The 19,540-nt window shown below is 37.7% G+C and overlaps 1 protein-coding gene across 10 annotated transcripts in view; it reads right to left on the reverse strand.

Annotated features, from left to right (window-relative positions):
- arnt2 (aryl-hydrocarbon receptor nuclear translocator 2) overlaps positions 1-19,540 on the reverse strand; it is a 383,517-nt gene that overhangs the window by 325,563 nt on the left and 38,414 nt on the right. For 2 of the 10 annotated variants that reach the window (XM_073032941.1, XM_073032946.1), the window contains exons 2-5: positions 15,311-15,358; positions 8,872-8,889; positions 7,471-7,684; positions 2,896-3,109 (exon numbers count right to left, since the gene is read on the reverse strand). In XM_073032941.1, coding sequence (XP_072889042.1) covers positions 2,896-3,109; positions 7,471-7,684; positions 8,872-8,889; positions 15,311-15,358 — 494 coding nt within the window. The other 8 variants (XM_073032943.1, XM_073032947.1, XM_073032944.1 and 5 more) reach the window with 8 other exon arrangements.

Raw genomic sequence — 19,540 nt, forward strand, 5'->3', positions numbered from 1 at the left:
ATGCATCAGTGTACCACATCACAAGTACTGACTTGCGCAGAATTTATAACCTCTTGAAAATATGAAGTTTAAATAAAATTTAAACCATTCAAGCCACTGAAATACCAATTTGTAATATAAAGAAAAATAGTTTAAACCCACTTGTAATTTCAATAAATTAGTTATATCTGTTCAATTTGTACCTAATAAATTAACTCACCTTTTACCAATTATGATCTAAACATAACTAACCTTGCATGCTATTTCATTACTATATTAAAAATTCTTTACAAGATTAATTGAAGACATAGAAACATAGAAAACCTACAGCACACAATGCTGTGCCGAACATATCAAGTCAAGTCACTTTTATTGTCATTTTGACCATAACTGCTGGTACAGTACATAGTAAAAATGAGACAATGTTTTTCAGAACCATGGTGTTACACAACACAGTACAAAAACCAGACTGAACTACGTAAGAAAACAACACAGAGAAAGCTACACTAGACTACAGACCTACACAGGACTGCATAAAGTACACAAAAACAGTGCAGGCATTACAATAAATAATAAACAGGACAATAGGGCAAGGTGTCAGTCCAGGCTTCTGGTATTGAGGAGTAACCCAAGGTTACCCATAGCCCTCTATTTTTCTAAGCTCCATGTACCTATCCAGGAGTCTCTTGAAAGATCCCATTGTATCCACCTCCACCACCGTTGCCGGCAGCCCATTCCACGCACTCACCACTCTCTGCATAAAAATCTAACCCCTGACATCTCCTCTGTACCTACTTCCAAGCACCTTAAAACTGTGCCCTCTCATGCTAGCCATTTCAGCCCTGGGAAAATACCTCTGACTGTCCACACAATCAATGCCTCTCATCATCTTATACACCTCTTATCCTCCACTGCTCCAAGGAGAAAAGGCTGAGTTCACTCAACCTATTCTCATAAGCATGCTCCACAATCCAGGCAACATCCTTGTAAATCTCCGCTGCACCCTTTCTATGGCTTCCATGTCCTTCCTGTAGTGAGGCGACCAAAATTGAGCACAGTACTCCAAGTGGGGTCTGACCAGGGTCCTATATAGCTGTAACATTATCGCTCGACTTTTAAACTCATTCCCATGGTTGATGAAGGCCAATGCACCGAATGTCTTCTTAACCACAGAGTCAACCTGTGCAGCAGCTTTGAGTGTCCTATGGACTCGGACCCCAAGATCCCTCTGATCCTCCGCACTGCCAAGAGTCTTACCATTAATACTGCATTCTGCCATATTTGACCTACCAAAATGAACCACCTATGAAGATATCTCATTGTTACGTAAAAATATTAATTCCTAATTAATAAGAAAAACTTTTGCAGTTTTAACTATTACATTCATAAATCAATGATGTCAGCATGTGTTATTGAGAAACTGTCTCAGAAAACCTGATTTTCAGGCAGAAATTACAGCCTGTTCCACCAATTTTCCAACAATTTTTGCTGCTTACACAATTTATGCATACAGCTCTTGCCCAGCAATGTTGCTATAGTAACTTACTTAATGCAAAAATCTGTAGGAAAATAAATGACAACCTCACTTGTGTTGAATACAAAAAAATCCTGATCCACATGTTATCACTGGGCGCCATCTGCTGGTGCTTTTATAAATGGTCACCTGCCATCCTTATACAGCTTTGGAGGAACCATAACTTTGCAGAAAGAATAGATTAGTTCACTCTGATAGGTCATTTTTCCTCTTTTCATTCCACCTAGCCTGCACATTCCATTCTACTTCACCCAAAACCAATGTACCTCAGAGGAACCACTTTGTTGAGTGCCTTTGCTCAAATCACCACAAAATGTGGGATCTCGGTAGCTACCCATTTCAATTCGACTTCCCATTCTCAATCTGTCGTGTTGGTGCATGGCTTCCTCTACTGCCACAATGAAGTCTCATTCAAGTTGGAGGAGCAACACTCATATTCAGTCTGGCTAGCCTCCAGCCTGATGGCACAAACATCAATCTCTCAAACTTTCAGTAATTTCTCCCACTTCTCCCTTTTTCTATTCCCCAGTCTGATACTTTTCTCACCCCTTCTGTTCTTCTCGCCTGCTCATCACCTCCCTCTGAGGACCCACCTCCTTCCCTTTTTTCCATGGTCCAGTTTCCTCTCCTATCAAAGTCCTACTTCGCCAGCACTTTACCTCTTCCATCTATCACCTCCCAGTTTCTTACTTCACGCCCCTCTTACCTCCTCTTACCTCCCAGTTTCCCCATCACCTGGTTTGCCAACTTGTACTCCTTCCCCTCCCCAACCTTCTTTTTTACTGGCTTCTGCCCTTTTCATTTCCAGTCCTGATGAATCCCAAAATTTTGACTGTTTATTCATTTCCATAGATGCTGCCTGACTTGCCAAACTCCTTCAGTATTTTATTTGTGGTGCTCAAGATTTCCAGCATCTGAAGAATCTCTTGTGTTTATCAATTTTACTCTAAAATGGTGTGGAAGCCCAACTAATTACATGTGGTTTTATTCTATATTAATTGGATGATGGGCAAAACGACATTACCTCAACCTGCCCCATTCTCAATAGATGGGACAGGTTATATAAAAGGAACTTTAAATGCTTGATTAAGCAACAAAACAATAGCATTCAGAATTAGTGCAGCTCGTTTCATTGTCAAAGACTTTGTGAAATCAAGTATAGAGAATTAAAATGCAGACAATGGCATTCTCAGTCTTAAACCCATTTATTAACTATAAATGGGAAGACAAATCAATGGTAGGAACAATATATCAGCCTTATCTATTGTCAAGCTATTTTTTTTTTGGCTGAAAGGAGCTCTTGCCTGGAAATAAGACAGTTCTATAGTAATATATTAATTTACAACAATTTTTGAGCTCCAGCATTCAAGTCTTTTACTTACCTGTCATAGAACTTTCTGATGTAGACAGCTGTTCTCTGAGCTTCTCAACATCATCTGGATGAACTTGATCATACAAAGTGCTTCCAAACCACTCGGACTGTGGATGGTTTAAAACAGGTGTAACTGAGTCCGATACATAGATGACTCTTCCAGTCTCAGATGCAGCGACAAAAAGGAATCCATCTGCTGCCTCCAAAATAAGATGCTTCAACTCCTTCAAAAAGTTATACAAATATTAAGATGGACAGTTAACAATACTTGTTGGCATCATACTTCTAACATTTCTATAATGATCCATCATAAAAATAACAATAATTTAAGATACAAAAGTCACAAAATTAATTCTTGGGCCAACAAAGTTGGTCCTTGAGGAATTCTGAAGTGGTATGAGAACTTCCTGGATAACCAAAAGGACAGAGAGTGAAACTAAGCAGATATAAACACAAAGAACAGATATCAGGTTGATAACATGAGTGAATATAGAAAGTTTAGAGGGGAAAATAAAAACGATATGAGGGAGTCAAAGAGAGATTATGAACAGACTGGCAACATCTTCAAAGCACATTAGTAGTGCCGATCAGGAACCACAAAAAGTTGATTGACATATGAAGACAGAAGCCATGGGTGAGGTTCTGACTCAATGTTTAAAATAGTTTTACCAAGGGAGGTGAAGCTGCTGGCATCTTAAAAAGGCATAATTGAGGTGATGGAAGGGCTGCAAAAAAATTGATAAAGTGACAATAGAAAGACAATACACTTGTGCAAATAAGAGAGAGAAGAATGGAGGAAGTTAGAGAGGCCTGCCAATAATCTAACAAATATGCAGGGGTCCCTGAGAAGTATTCCAAATGTTACAACCTCATTCAAGCAAAGGGTGTACTAAGTATTCACTGCTGTAAGAAAACAGAAATGCTGAGTATTCTTAAGTGGTGAGATATTTGAAGATATTAATATTCAAAAAACCTTGGATGTCTTTGTACACAGACCACTAAAGGCCTACTAAAAACAATTAGGAATGCATACAAAAAGAGGAGCAGGTGGAAAAGGCAGAAATGTTGCAGGTAAATTTTATTGCAGAAAGATGTGTTATATTTTGGTAGAAGGCGAGGCTGTATACCATGGGGGGAGGGTTGGTACAACCTTAAAAGTACATAAAAACACAGATATCTGGAATTAATATGGGCATAAACTGTTGAATGGGTTATAGCAAGTTAAGAAAGTGGTAACAAAAGGATCCTGGGCATTATTAGTAGAGGGGAAAAGTACAGTAACAAGGATAGTCCATCCAGAGGAAACTCACCCGAGTCACAGGGAGAACATACAAACAGCAGCAGATATCAGGATTGAACCCTGAGGCAGTATCGCCATTAGATGTATCTCTGAGCTACCCAAATTACTATTGTAATCATGTGTTACCTGTTTTTTCCTCTGTAATATTTCAGTTTGTTTCAGTAGGCTTCAATCAGACCAGTGCCCAAGAACATGGTAACCTGCCTGAAAGACCATCGTCCACTAGCACTTGTATCCACAGTCATAATGGGCTTTGAGAGGACAGACATGTAACATATCAACTGCCTGAGGAGTGACCTAGATCTGCTCTAATATGCCTACTGTCACGGCAAATGCTATTTAATTAGACCTTCACTCAGTTCTGGAACAACTGGACAGTGAAGTTGCATACATCTGAATGCTATTCCTTGAATACAGCTGTGCATTAAACACGATCATCCCCTCACAGCTAATCACTAAGCTCAAAGACCCGGCTTCTATATTTCCCTCTATAACTGGATTCTCAATTTCCTCACTTGCAGACCCCAGTCAGTTCAGATTGGCAACAACATCTCCATAATCACCATCATCACAGGTACCCCTGTGCTTAATCTCCTGTTCTACTCACCTTATACTTACGACTGTAAGGCTAAGTACATGTCCAAAGAGCTGATTATCAAACTCAGGAGGAAGAAACTATTGTTCCATGAGACAGTCCTCATCAGGGGATCAGAGGTGGAGAGGGTCAGCAACTTTAAATTCCCTAGCATTATCAGTTCAAAGGATCTGTCCTGGATCCAGCACACGTGCCACTACAGAGATGACATGGCAGTGCCCCTACTTTCTTACAAGCGTGCAAAGATTCAGCATCTTATCTACAACTCTGACAAACTTTTATGGATACGCAGTGGAGAGTATACTGGCTGGCTGTATCACTGCCTGGTAAGGAAACACCAATAACCTTGAACGTAAAAGCCTACAAAAAGTCATGGATTCAGTCCAGTCCATCACAGATAAAGCCCTCCCCACTAGTGAGCTCATCTACAAGGAGCCCTGTCACAGGGAAACAGCATCCATCATTAAGAACCTCCTTCTCTTCTCACTGCTCTCATTAGGAATGAGATACAGGAGCCTCAGGACCCATAACACCAGCTTCAGGAACAGTTATTACCCCTCAGCTATCAGGCTCTTGAACCAGAGGGGATAACTTCACTCATTCTAACACTGAATGATTCCACACTCTATGGACTCACTTTCAGGGACTCTAAAGTTCATACTTTCGATTTTATTTATTTATTTAATTTGTATTTGCAATTTGTCTTTTGCACATTAATCGATTGTCCATCTTTGTCTTGTGCAGTTTCTCACTGTTTCTATCGTGTTTCTTTACACTTATTGTAAATGCCTGCAAGAAAATGTTGACATGTGTGTACTTTGATAATAAATTTATTTTGAACCTTCAAAGAGTATTGTTTTAACTAGATAGGCAATGCAAAACATTATAATTGCTCTGCTCTCTTTAGTTTCATAACAATCAAACCTGCTGTTTGGTTACCCATACAGTCATGAGAAAAGTGACACCATCCTGATATCATAACTCCCAGGAGTGTTGTAAAGGAATGTGAATGAGCATAGTGTCACATTAATCAGAATATTGCCCCGTTTGTTTTGTCATATTCTGGATGCATGACAGCAGAGTTTTAAGGACAAATATCTGTAATTAAATGCTTCCAGAAATTATTCTCTTCTAACTTTCACATATGGCTGTGGTTTATCCAGGGCAGTCATTTTCCAGGATGAAAAGCAGTTTCATTTGGCAACTCAAATTAATGATAAAGAATCCCAATCAGTTGAAAGTCAGAAATTTATGAAAAGTGAGATGGGATAAAAATATCCATCAATAAAGAAAACTAGTTCTCAGTTACCTGAGACAGCAGCTGGATGACAAAACACTAGACTTGATCACTCTTTCTGAACTTCCTGAGAAGAGCTAGGTGTAGCACAACTTTTCCTGGAATACTGCTGCTAAGGTATTTGTACCTGCCTTGCAGCTACACAACTATGCAGGTTTTTTGTTCAACACCCTCCATACTAAATTCTGTTCTCCTCTTAGTATCTTGGCAGCTCTCCCAATGCTATGCTCAAAAGGGATAATGCGACAGATTATCTTATTCATCAGAGAAACCTAATTCTAGATTAATATAAAGTTTATACCATAGTAAAGCAACAGACCAACATTCCAGTTGAAGGTGTTACTCAACCTAATTCAATCTACTTTCAAGCCCCTAACCTGAATCCTGTTGATCACAATTCCTCAAATACTCATCCAACTAGTTTTAAAATGTGATGAATAGGTCATCTCTACCTCCCTTTAAGGAAATGAGAGTCATATCCATGCTATCTTCTGGGTGAAAACCATTATTTTTCATCCCCCTTTAATCCTTCTAAGATCCACTGTAAATACAAAAACTTTGTTTTTCTTTTGACTCATCTGCTATTACTTTCAGAGGTCTTTATAATTTTGTACATCTCCAATAAGTCTCACCTTAGTTTCTTCTTTTCCAAAGAAAACAATTCAGTTTATCCAATCATTTCTTAAAGCTAAAAAGCTTCAAATCATTAACCCCAATTGGTAAGATTCTCATAAATTTTCTCTGACCCCCTCCCCCCCCCCACAACTCAATACTTACGTCCTACATGGTGACTAGGATTGTACGTTGACTCTGTGTTGGTGCGTGACCAAGTGGTTAAGGCGTTCGTCTAGTGATCTGAAGATCGCTAGTTCGAGCCTTGGCTAAGGCTGCATGTGTATCCTTGAGCAAGGCACTTACCCACACACTTAACCACGACGACACCGGTGCCAAGCTGTATGGGTCCTAATGCCCTTCCCTTAGACAACTTCGGTGGCGTGGAGAGGGGAGACTTACAGCTTGGGCAACTGCTGGTCTTCCATTAAAAAAAACCCTGCCCAGGCTTGCACCCTGGAAACTTTCCAAGGCACAAATCCATGGTCTATCAAGACTAACAAAGGACTACACACACACATTGACTCATCTTAATCTTTCTGCAGTATTTGAAATTCTAATAACATATCCTTCTCCTCTCTAAGAGATCAATAATACATCACAGATCAGAAATAGGATGGGGAATATTCTGTTGATATAAAGGCATCACACAATTTGAAAAATATGATCAACTTGGCTGTTGAGATTGATTAGAAATGAGTATATGTAAAAAAGAATGTCACACACTTTTTTCAGGAGTCGCAGCCCAACAATAAATAGAATTTCTAATTATAACACTAACCTGTTCTGTTAGAAATGAAGGTTTATAGGCACCATCAGTCGAAGTATTTCCTGTTCCCCTTAAAGACTTCATATGAGACACAGCCATGCGAAGAATCGTCAGTTTATCAGGTTTGCGTGCTAAAGCACTGCATGTTGGTACCATGTCAGATAATTCTGTGATGTAAGCAGTCATCTTGTTTCGACGTCGTCTCTCAATTTCACTGTGATTCTCTCTGTAGATTTTAACAATATTAATAGTATTGTTAAACTATAAAAGAAAATGAAAAACATAAAACATTAGATGCCTTTAAATTATCTCCTGCAGACCAATCATGGTTTAGAATTTCCTCTCAAATCTTGTGAAAGGCTATGTTAAAAATGGTACAAGTTACAAAAGGTTAAATGACAGAAACATCAGGTCCTCAAAATACAGATTAGTACTCAGAACAAGATGTCTCTATCAGTCAAATTTGTGCTGACATAATGCTAGTTGAGAAACTCAGTTCACTGAAGTTGAATGGAGATTGTTACTGGAGTGATCTGGTGTGAATTTGTTCTCTTGAATCAGATGTTAAAAAGAAACATATTGTGGGTCATGTTTTACCCAGACTCGAAGAAACTAGATCTGAGTTTGACTTAGGAACAGCAAGCAGGTCAATTTTCTCAATTGGAATTTGATGCATAAATACATAAAATGAACATTTCCTTTGCGTTATTGGATATCACTTTGGACTATTGCAGGAAGCATTGAATTTGTTTGATAAAAGAATCTCAAATTGTATCTTTTGTTCACTCAGGCTAAATCTGACCGTATAAACCATTTTCCTTAATTTTTAATCTACTTAATCAAAAGTTTCATCAATTCACCTATTGAAAAAATAGAAAAACGTGTTTAAGTAAATGCTGTCCTGTTGATCAATAGACTGTATGGTATGGATCCTACTGGGCAATGCTGGTTGCATTGCAGCTTGGAGTATACTGTGAAATTATATCTGGGATCCCATGCCAGTTCAAACTTGGTACAGGATAAAGATCGCACTGATTTTATGCCAAGCTAGTGGAGTTCCAAATACCTTGGACCAGCAAGATAATGTCCAACACAATCCTAATCAGGTAAATATGTCATAGGAAGACTGTAGTAATTTTAGGAAGCATGCCAGGCCAGTAGATTCTGGGCTCTCTTTCCAGTTCCCTGTTTTCTACTATACTATTCTTAAATAATGCATGTTAATTGCAGAACATAAAAGGTATAAGCTCCGTCCACAACAGCATACAACTTATATAATGAATCTGTGAGAAAATCTATGACAGCTTTGAAGTTTGTAACACATTTTTTCTCCATACAAAAATACTTCATAAAATTGTGTAACTAAATTTCAAATTAATTCATTCTAATATTTCTTATTCATATAGTACTTACTTCATAATGCCTAATTCCCTATATAAATGAAGCATGTAAACAACATAATTTAAAAGAGCAAATAATTATTGATTTCCATGATTCTGCACAATAAACACCATCATTTCTTACAAAAATATTGGCAAATATTGCAGTACATTCTTTTATTTCAACAACTAAATTCAAAATATATTCTGAATGATTACACTATATTGATCTTCAAACAAAATTCAATTTAGGACATTTTCTAAAATACATATGTTGTTTTTAATACTACCAGATTGTTATTCTATGTGTAACAGGATTATGATCTGTCATGGACTGTAAAGGGTAACTCCTGACAGAAATACTTTGAATCTCATTAGACCACGTTTTACTGCAAGTATTTTATCTACATTTAGTTGTGAATTATAAGTAATTTCAAAAATTTAACCAAATGGAGATTTCTAATGTTTTTTGCACTGACTGAAGTTCACAGGAGTAAACATAAAACCACATTCATACAGTATCACAATGTATCTCAAACAATTTTACTTCAACAAGCAGGTGGAAGCATTTTGCACACAGCGAAGCCTCACAAAAGCAATAAGGGAAATAAAAATTAATCCTGTTGTTTCGGTTAATGTTTCATGCAGGAACATTCAGGTTCACTCGTGCCAGGTGAACCCGTCATCACATAACAGCATGCTTGACTCAACATCCAAAGCAATTCAGAACTCCCATCAATACTGTGGTAGTGAAAATAAATCACGCCTTCACTAGGGATTGAACCCCAAAACTTTCATATTCAGAGGCATGCTTCAGGATGAAATGTGAACGTTGCAACAGTCACATCTGGAATCAACTTTAAAAGTTGTCAAAATGTATCCTGGCCTATTAAGTACAAGACATCCATCAGAGATCAAGAAATATTACTATGTATCCATAATACATGTATCCATGTATTCTGTGAGCTTTAATGGCTCTCAGAATCTGATATTTTGCAACATTTATGCTTATACTGTAAGTAATTGACAAAAGCAGCAAAAGTACCTAGAGTTCTCACCCTTTTAAAAACACAAACTGCTGAAAGAACTCAGTGGGTCACTAACATCAGACTGATTCTTGACACAGGGTCTCAGCCTAATACGCTTTTGCTTCCACAGATGCTGCTTGACCCGCTGAAGTTCTCTAGCAGTTTGCTTTCTGCTCCAGATTCCAACATCTGCAGTCTCGATTCGCCATTTTAAAAAAATTGATTCCAAAATATCACAAATATAGTTACAATTTGCAACACTTAACTGGCTATACCATTGCACTCTGAATAAATCTTAAACATGCAAAGGCTACCATATCTATTTGTCATATACTAAAACTGTCATTACTTTAGATGAGAATATTTGCTGTGCATTTCTTACTTATAAATATCGTTGACACACAAAAAATTTTCAGAATAGCTGATAGAGTTATTTTTCCTACCTGTGCAGTTTTTCTTTTCATCGGCACTATGAATATTGCCTGAATTGGAAGCGAAATCAATTCTGCTAGAAAAAACTAGCTGGCTTTCCCTGAGGGTGGCAAAATTACACTTGCCCAAGCTTGCTGATAAACCAATTTGGGCTACGCCTACCTTGCATAATTTTCTTTATCACCACGGACTTTGATGAGCATACCTATGAACAAAATGAGTCAATCAATTCCAAAGGAGCTTAAAAACAGATCCATCCATATTTTACATCTTCTAGATTAATGAATGCTACATGACAATATAGACGTGCCAGATTTTAAAATTAGTACTGAGAATTAGAAACCAATTTGCAAGAAATCATAAAAGAATAAATGTTTGAAAAAGCCAAAAGCAAAAGAAAAATATCTTCTTCATAGTAACACTAGTTCTATAGGCATTTACTGTCCATACCTATCCTCTCTGACCACAGCAAACAATTAAGATCAGGTAAAGACATCCTTCTTTAAAGGATATTATAGTCAACATGGCTTTGTGAGGGGTAGGTCATGTCTTACAAACCTGTTTAAATTCTTTGAGGAAGTGACAAAATATATCAATGAAGGCAGAGAAGTGGATGTGGTGTACATGGATTCTAGAAAGGCGTTTGACAAGGTTACCCATGCAGGGTCATTCAGAAAGTCATGGGATTCAGGGAAACCTGCTACCTGGATTCAGAATTGGCTTGCCCACAGAAGGCAGAGGGTGGTAGTAGATGGACTATATTCTGTCTGGAGGTCAGTGACCACAGGGGTCAGTTCTGGGGCCCAGCCCTTTGTTTTATTTATAAATGACTTGAATCCAAAAACGAGTGATGTAACTCACTTTGTAAAATTGAACATGAGGGCAGAATGCAGGGTTAATGGCAAAATTCTTAACAGGATGGAGGATCAGGGGGACCTTGGGATTTACAACCATAGGTCCCTCAAAGTTGAGAAGCTGGTTAAGAAGGCCTATGGTGCATTGGTCTTCATCAGTTGGGCAATTGAGTTCAAGAGCAATAAGGTAATGTTACAGCTCTATGAAACTCTGTTTGGAGCATATTTGTCCACAACTGTACACTTGGTGTACATGCGTACAGCTGAACAACAATAAACTTGAACTTGAACTAGGATTACAGTGTTCAGTACTAGTTGCTTCATTATCGGAAGAATCTGGAAGGTTTAGAGGAGATTTAGACAGGATGATTCCTGGATTAGAAAGCTTTCTTAAGTAGATAGGTTGAGCAAGCAAGCACTTCTCTTTGGAGAGGAGGATGAGAGGTGGGTTGTAAAAGGTGTACAAAATGATAAGTGACATACAAAATAAGAGGCATAGAGTGGACCGCCAATTTTTCACAGGACAGAAATGGCTAAAACAAGGTAGTATAACTTTAAGGTGTTGGGAGGAAAGTATCGGGAGAAAGTCAGATGCAGGTTCTTTAAGACAGAGAGTGCTGGTGGAAGGAAGATACATTGGGGACATTGAAGAAATTCTTAGATAAGCACATGCAAGGAAAGAAAAATGGAGGGCTATTTGGGAGGAAAGAATTAGATTGATTTTAGTGTAGGTTAAATCATCAACACATCATGGGCTGTACTGTGCTGTATTTTTCTATGTTCTATGGATATGAAAGGCTTCAAGAAATATGTATGGGTCAAATGTACCAGCTTAAATGGGCATCTTGGCTGGCATGGATGGGTTGGGACAAAAGCCCTGTTTATATGCTGTATTAGCCTATGGCACTACTTTTGGCAATTTTACAAGAATTCAACAGTTTCATGATTAAGATCAATGAGACATTTTCCAGATCCTTATGTAATTACTTCAAAATTAAAATTCCCTGAGTTCAACATGCTAGGATCTGAACTCAAACCAATCTGGCTGCTAATCCAGTAATTTAACCAATACCCATTAAACCCATAAAACTATTACATAAAAACAAGGTCAAGCATCAGACTACAGTGTCATGCACCAACACACTTGTTTCCTGTAAATAAATGTACAAGATAGGCAGTGATTTAAAAGCAGTTTACTCAAAATCAGTACATAAAATTGTGGAGATTTCAAAAATCCCTTATTTTAAAGGAAAGTTAATGTGCAAGATAGTATAATGCTTTTAAGTTAAAGAACCATAAGGATATCAAATAAAAAATTATCACATTGGCAAATGAGAACTGTTTTTGTATTTTTTTTCAAGTAACACCCACAATTTCCTCAGAGCTTCTTCTCCCACTCTTCTGCTGGATCTTTGCCAGAACCATAAATAGGTGTCCAGCCTACCTCCAGGGAACTCAGAGCAGTAAAGTGGGCGCAATTCAGAGGAAATTGTGGAACTGTAATTATTTAGTTAATGAAGGCTTATGCTAAGGCAGTGAAAACAGAAAGTGCTGAAACACTCAGCAGAATCTGTGGATAAAGAATCAGAGTTTCAGGTTAAAGAGCACTCATCAAAACTGGGAAATGATATCAGATTTCCAGCATCTGCAGTTTTTTAGAATCTGTATCTTGTTCTTAGATTTCTATCTAACTTGTATAGACCCAGTTAACTAGGCATAACCTTTCACGATGTTTCAATAAATGAAATTTGTTTAGGTTGTTGTAGTCTTCAACAAAAATTAAATTAATTGAGAAATTCAAAACTGGATACCTAGAGCACTGACCAGGACCTGAAAAGTTTTATTCATTAATTTAAATGAGCTTTCATTTATATTATAAAATCTTGGAGAGGTAGACGATGTAAATCCCGTGGAAACCTAAGCAACTTCCAATGAAATCTCTTCCAAAATTTCAAAAAGCACTATACCCACCATCCTAATATGAAGAACAGGTTTTCTCTGTCTAAATTATGGCAAAACTGAAGCTAATTTCAACAGCTCTCACAAATATCTAGAGTTAATTCCACTGAGATTTCCACTGCTCGCACTAAACCCAAGAGAGATGAAAAAAACTTTGAGTTGGATCATCTTCTTCACACCAAGAAAGGCTTAGTAAGGGTTGAAACAAAGGTTTATTTAACTAATCCCTAGAATGAGAGTGTTTACTTAAGAAACTGAGTAGAAAAATCTCTGCGTTTTGGAAAAAGAAAGTTAATTTCATCAAGAAGTATGAAATTCTCGGAGACCTTGGAAGAGTTGATGTCAAGAGATTACTCACTTGCATTAATGTCTAAAACATTTAATGAACCATAGGATATGGGAATGGTTAAGTGGAAGTTGAAATAAAAGGCAGTCACTGATTTCATCAAATAATAGAGCAAACTTGAAAAATCTTCTTTTAGTTCAGGAGTTTATCCTAGATTGTCTCCCATTTCTCACATCATAAAATGCAATGTGTAAGTCACATCTGTGAATAAATTACTCTGCTGTCCATTTTTGGAGAAGTCAATCTAAGGAGAACAACTTTCTTTAAAAAAATTGCTAGTATTTTTTCATAATTATTTTTTACTCACTTGACCAAAGCCACAAGCTTTGCAGAAGTATACAGTACTAGAAATGAAAAAATGCTGCCAGATAGGAAGGCCAAATTGCAAAACCAAATCTTAAGACTTGGCATTTACCACTGACAAATAGCAAGAATAGAGAGGTATGATCTAACTGCATGGGACAGGAGATGTCAGTCATGCAGGGTAGTGGTGGAAGGGGGCATTAGGGAGGGAGTTTGGTTCAACAGAGGGGAGAGAGAAAGACTATTGGAATTAAACCAAGACAATGTGGCAAGAAAGCCAACCCAGCTGAACCTGCTAGCAAAAATTTGTAAAGGCATATCACACTGCTGCTCAACTCTCCATTATCCTCATTATACAGCTCTCTCCTCTTCGAAAGCCCTACAAAAACAACTTACACAACAGATTTTATAGTAATTGCTGTATGTCAGTACTGTCTTACAAAAATCTGTTAAGTTCCAGAAACTCCAGCTGAGATTTTGTTCAACAATGCTACCATGATGTCTCTTGATATATTTTAACAATATTAAAAGTATCATTTAAATGTAAATTGTTATCTATTTAGACAACTGCTCCTCTCCAATGACACTGCTCAAGGGAAGAATCGCTTCACTGTCAAATAGCTTCCTGCTTTCAAAGATTTTTCTTGTGATTTTGCTCTAAATCCTCTTTTTCCCCTCATTCATTAAGCAGGCAATAAACTGTGTGATGTCTGATTCAAAAACCTGTTGTCCATTGCCAATATGTTTATATAGTTAGATTGGCCAAGATTATCACTGTAATGAAAGGAATGCATAACATGTGCGCATTTATTATCTTGTAGCCTTGCCCATACATCGACCCAATCCTCATCTGTAAGATTTCTTTTCATCTGGAATAAACAATGCTTCATTTCATGGCTCTCTGAATTTGTTCTTGTTCATTTACCAAAATGTATATATTTTGATTTTTCTTTATTTCATTTGATAAAATAATTTACAAACATGTTACTTTCACCATACTAACCTTGTTAAAGAATACTAAATGTATGGACATCCATTTTGTTAATCACATCATTTTTGTTTAAATCAGAATATTTTGCTAAAATCTGTAAAAACTGAAAAAAAATCAAAAGAATTGCAAGTTCTGGAAACCTCTGAAAATTCTAGAAGCACTCAGCAGGTTAGACAATATCTGTGGAAAGATACACAGTTAATGTTTTAACTGAAGATCCTTCATCAGAACCAAGAAGGTGAGTAAACAAGTTAGTTTTAACTAACAGAGATAGTCGACGCAAACTAAAATTAACATATTTTCTCACTTTCCCAATTTGATGAAGGCCTTTCAATCCGAAACATTAACTCAATTTCTTTTTCCATAGATCCTGTCTCATCCAGTGAGGTTTCCAGTATTTTCAGTTTCGCTTACTGTAAAAGAGTGTCAAAACATAATATGTGCCTTTTAATATCAAATGCAAGTAAAGATACATATAGTGCCCAAACACTCCACAGCACATTTTATGACACAGACAATCCGATTAACAATCAAAATCCACTTACTCCCAATTAACTCACCTTGAAAATTTGCTAGGCCCTTCTCCATCTTCATCATCAAAATCCAGTCTAAAGAAAAATATACTTGTATCAAAACAAAATGTACTTACTTAAGCACGATATGCAACGAAGCCTTACAAAATATCAAATCACAAACAAGAGATAGTCTGCAGATGCTGGAAATCCAAGCAACACACATAAAATGCTGGAGGAACTCAGCAGGCCAGGCAGCATCTAGGGAAAAAAGTAGAGTCAACGTATCGGGATGAAACCCTTCGGCAGTTTTTTCCATAGATGCTGCCTGGCCTGCTGAGTTCCTCCAGCATTTTGTGTGTGTTGCTCAAAATATCAGATCACCGGATCATAACTAAGAAATAGAAATTATTTTTCATGCATTATGCACTTAGCATCAGCTTCTATTTTCGTCTTACAATTTTATGCATGCTGGAATAAATACACATTTAAATATACATATTTGTAGCTAAGTCAGCAGTGACAACTAAAGAGTTTGAAACATGTCAGACACCAAAAAACAAACACAAATGACAACATATTTATTAGTAGACAGCTAATTATAGCTGAGAAATCTGCACTCATTTACATCAATATCGTGCCATAAATTGGGCTAATTTCCTGATTATAAAGGACACTCAAATTCAATAATTTGAAATGAAATACACTAAGTTTTATTTCAGCTTTCTGGCTATCAGCTGACATTAAGGCAATGTAGAACAAAAAAAATCCACAGCTGCTTTTGATCGGAAGCATATGTCCTTTTCTTCATCAAGGTGCCATGGTTTACGATCATCTGCTAATACTTTGCAATGAAGGAAAACAGTTTGATTTCTAGAAGACATATGATAGATGCTGCATCAAAGAGCATTGTGGAAAATAAAGGCTCAAAGTGCAGGAGGAAACATACTGGCACAGATAGAAGACTGGATGGTTTATATTAAACTGAGATTAGGCATAAATTGGTCTTTTATTGATTGCCAAAACAATAATTGGCAAGCTATAGAAATCAGTCCTAGGGATTCATTTTTTCATAAATATTTAGAAAAAATGTTATGGATGAAGGCACCACAGTTTGGTTTGCTAAATTTGCAGATATGAAGGAAGATACTGGAAAGAAAGATGCAATGATGACATGGGGAAACAGCAAAAAGAGAGGGTGGAGGCAGGGTCAGGGGCAGGCTGTGAGGACAAAGTAATTGGGCTAAGATCTGGCAAATATGGGAAACTGTGAAGTTGTCCATTGTCTATAGACAGACAATTTCAGTAAACTCCGATAATCTGGTACCCTCCGGGCTTTGGTGGGTACAAAATAAAACTGAATAAACCAAATGAATTTAAGTATGTGGGAAACAGCATTAGCAATTTTAGTGCAATCATAGGAAATGGGGCCCCAATGATTAAACAGATGACATGAAAAGGGCTCTGGTCAGTTTAAAATAAGCTTTGGGAAAAAGGGCCCGGTAAGAGTAAAGGGAACACAAGTAATGGTGTCAAGTAAGTAGAAAGTAAGCATGGGAAATGGGACCTTGAAAATTTAAAAGCATAGATTCCTGCATAAAATGGTGTCAGAGCTTGAAGTAGTGTGTATAGTTCTGGTCACCACAATATAGAAAGATTATCATTACCCTGGAGAGGATAAAGGGGAGACTTACCAACATGTTACTTGGGGCAGAGCATTTCAGTTCCAAGGAGAATCTGGATAGGCTGGGTTTGTTTTCCTTGTAGCAGTGAAAGTAAAGAGGGCATGGGGTAAATAGTAGGAAGCTTTTTCCAGCAGCGGTGTTTAAAACTAGAGGTTTGGGGTAAATGGTAGGGAGAATTTCCATCAAAAACTGGAGGCACCTTCACATACTCCCACAGCCCTGGAGGATCCTGTGATCTATCTCTGAGGCTGACGTAAGAGCATCCTTTGGTAGGGTGAACCCAAGGAAAGCATCCAGCACAGATGGGGTACCTGGCCAAGTACTGTGACCTGTGCTAACCAACTGGCTGGAGCAGTCTGAGGTACCACATGCTTTCAGCAGGCTTCAATTATACCAGTGCCTAAGAAGAATGCTACAACCTGCCTCAATCTCCAGTAATACTTACATCCAATATGAAGAATTATTTTGAGAGGCTGGTAATGACATTTATCAACTCCTGTCTGAGTCGTGACTTGGATCCATATCAATTCGTCTATTGTCACAAGAGGTCAACAGCAGATGCCATCTCATTGGCTCTTCACTCAATCCTGGAACATCTGGAGCTCGAAGATGCTTACATCAGGATCCTCTTCATTGACTACAGTTCAGCATTTAATACTATCACCCCCTCAAAATTAATCAATAAACTTCAAGACCATGGCCTCAATACCTGCTTATGCAACTGGAACCTCAATTTCCTCACTTGCAGAGTCAGTTTAGATTGGCAACAACATCTCGTTCACCACAAGGCTGGATGCTTGCTTTATACTCGGGATGTGGAGCTAAGCACAGCTCCAACATCATTTTAAGTTTGCTGTCGACACCACTGTCGCTGGCCAAATCAAAGGTGGTGACAAATCAACATACAGGAGGGAGACTGAGAACCTGACTGAATGGTGCCACCACAACAACCTCTCACTCAATGTCAGCAAAACCAAAGACCTAATTATTGACTACAGGTGGAAGAAACCAGAGGACCACGAGCTAGTCCTCATTGGGGGAATCAGAGGTGCAGGGGGTTAGCAACTTTAAATGCCTCAGTGTCATCATTTCAGAGGACCTGTCCCGAGTCCAGTATGTAAATGCCATTACAAAGAAAGCACGGCAGCACTCCTACTTCCTTAGAAGTTTGCAAAGATTCAGCACGTCATCTGAAACTGACAAACTTCTATAGATGTGCGATGGAGAGTACATTGAATTGTTGCATCATGGCCTGGTATGGAAACACCAATTCACTTGAATAGAAATGCCTCCAAAAAATAGTGAATGCAATCTATTTCATCATAGGTAAAAACACTCCCCAACACTGAACCCATCTTCAAGCCATGCCATGCTCTCTTCTCATTGTTGCCATCTGGAAGGAGGTACAAGAGCCTCAGGACCCACACCACCAAGTTCAAGAATAATTTTACCCCTCAACCATCAGAGTGTTGAACCAGAAGGGATAACTTCACCCATCCCATCATTGAGTTCTTCCCACAACCTATGGACTCACTTTCAAAGACTCTTCATTTCATGTTCTCGTATTCACTGTTTATTTATTTATTATTATTTCATCTTTTTGTATTTGCAGTTTGTTTACTTTAGCACACTGGTTGTTTGTCTACTTCTTGTGTGCAGTCTTTTACTGGTTCTATTGTATTTTTTTGTACTTACTGTGAATGTCCGCACGAAAGTTAATCACGAGGTTGTATATGTGACATGTATGTACTTACATTGTAAATTTACTTTGAATTTTTAAAACTTGAGAAGAATAGTTTTCATTAATGGGTATATGAAATATAGTATCCATAGCTCGAAGAAATGGTGGAGGTAATGATTTAAGAATGATCTAGTTGAGCACTTGAATCTACAAGGCAATGTCAGACCAAAAGAAGGTGGGGTTCCACAAAAATAGAAAGGCAAAGGACTAGACAACGATGTTTATTCTGGACTTGAAAATGCTTTCTGAAAGAGGAAAAACAGCCAATAGTTGCCCGAGATCTAACAGCAACATATCATATCATCTGGCTGAAAGGAGAAGATATATAACTCAAAACAATCACATTTACAATGATGGTGGGCTTTATCATTAACATAAAACCCAATAGGTCTGTTATCCACTCTATCAGTGAAAAAGACAGAAGCATATACAAGCATTTAGGTAACAGTGTACCACAAGATTAGTGCTAGCACATCTCTTCAAAATCTATGTATGTGACATCCAACCTTTTACAGCTAAAAGGTACACCAATGCAAATGATGTAAAATTGCCACATTTTAGAAAATTAATAGTTAACGTCTTACCTTCACCAAAAGATACTTGAGCTCAACAGAAAAAAAATGTATGTTTCAGCTTTGTAATGCAATGGCATAAAAGAGGTTCAAGTCCATCATACATGAACCTCCCTTTACAGACAACCCATGCACCTGGGAGTAAGTCAATGAATGACACCCTCAGAAAACATTTAGGAAGGCCTGACTTTTTGTGGGATATATAGAATATTTTAGGTACCAGCGGCACTTCAGTCTCCCCTTCACTTTCTTTTCCAGTGTACCTTGATCTGAAACCAGA

This window comes from Hemitrygon akajei, chromosome 30, assembly GCF_048418815.1.
Source record: "Hemitrygon akajei chromosome 30, sHemAka1.3, whole genome shotgun sequence".
Taxonomy (NCBI): Eukaryota; Metazoa; Chordata; class Chondrichthyes; order Myliobatiformes; family Dasyatidae; genus Hemitrygon; species Hemitrygon akajei.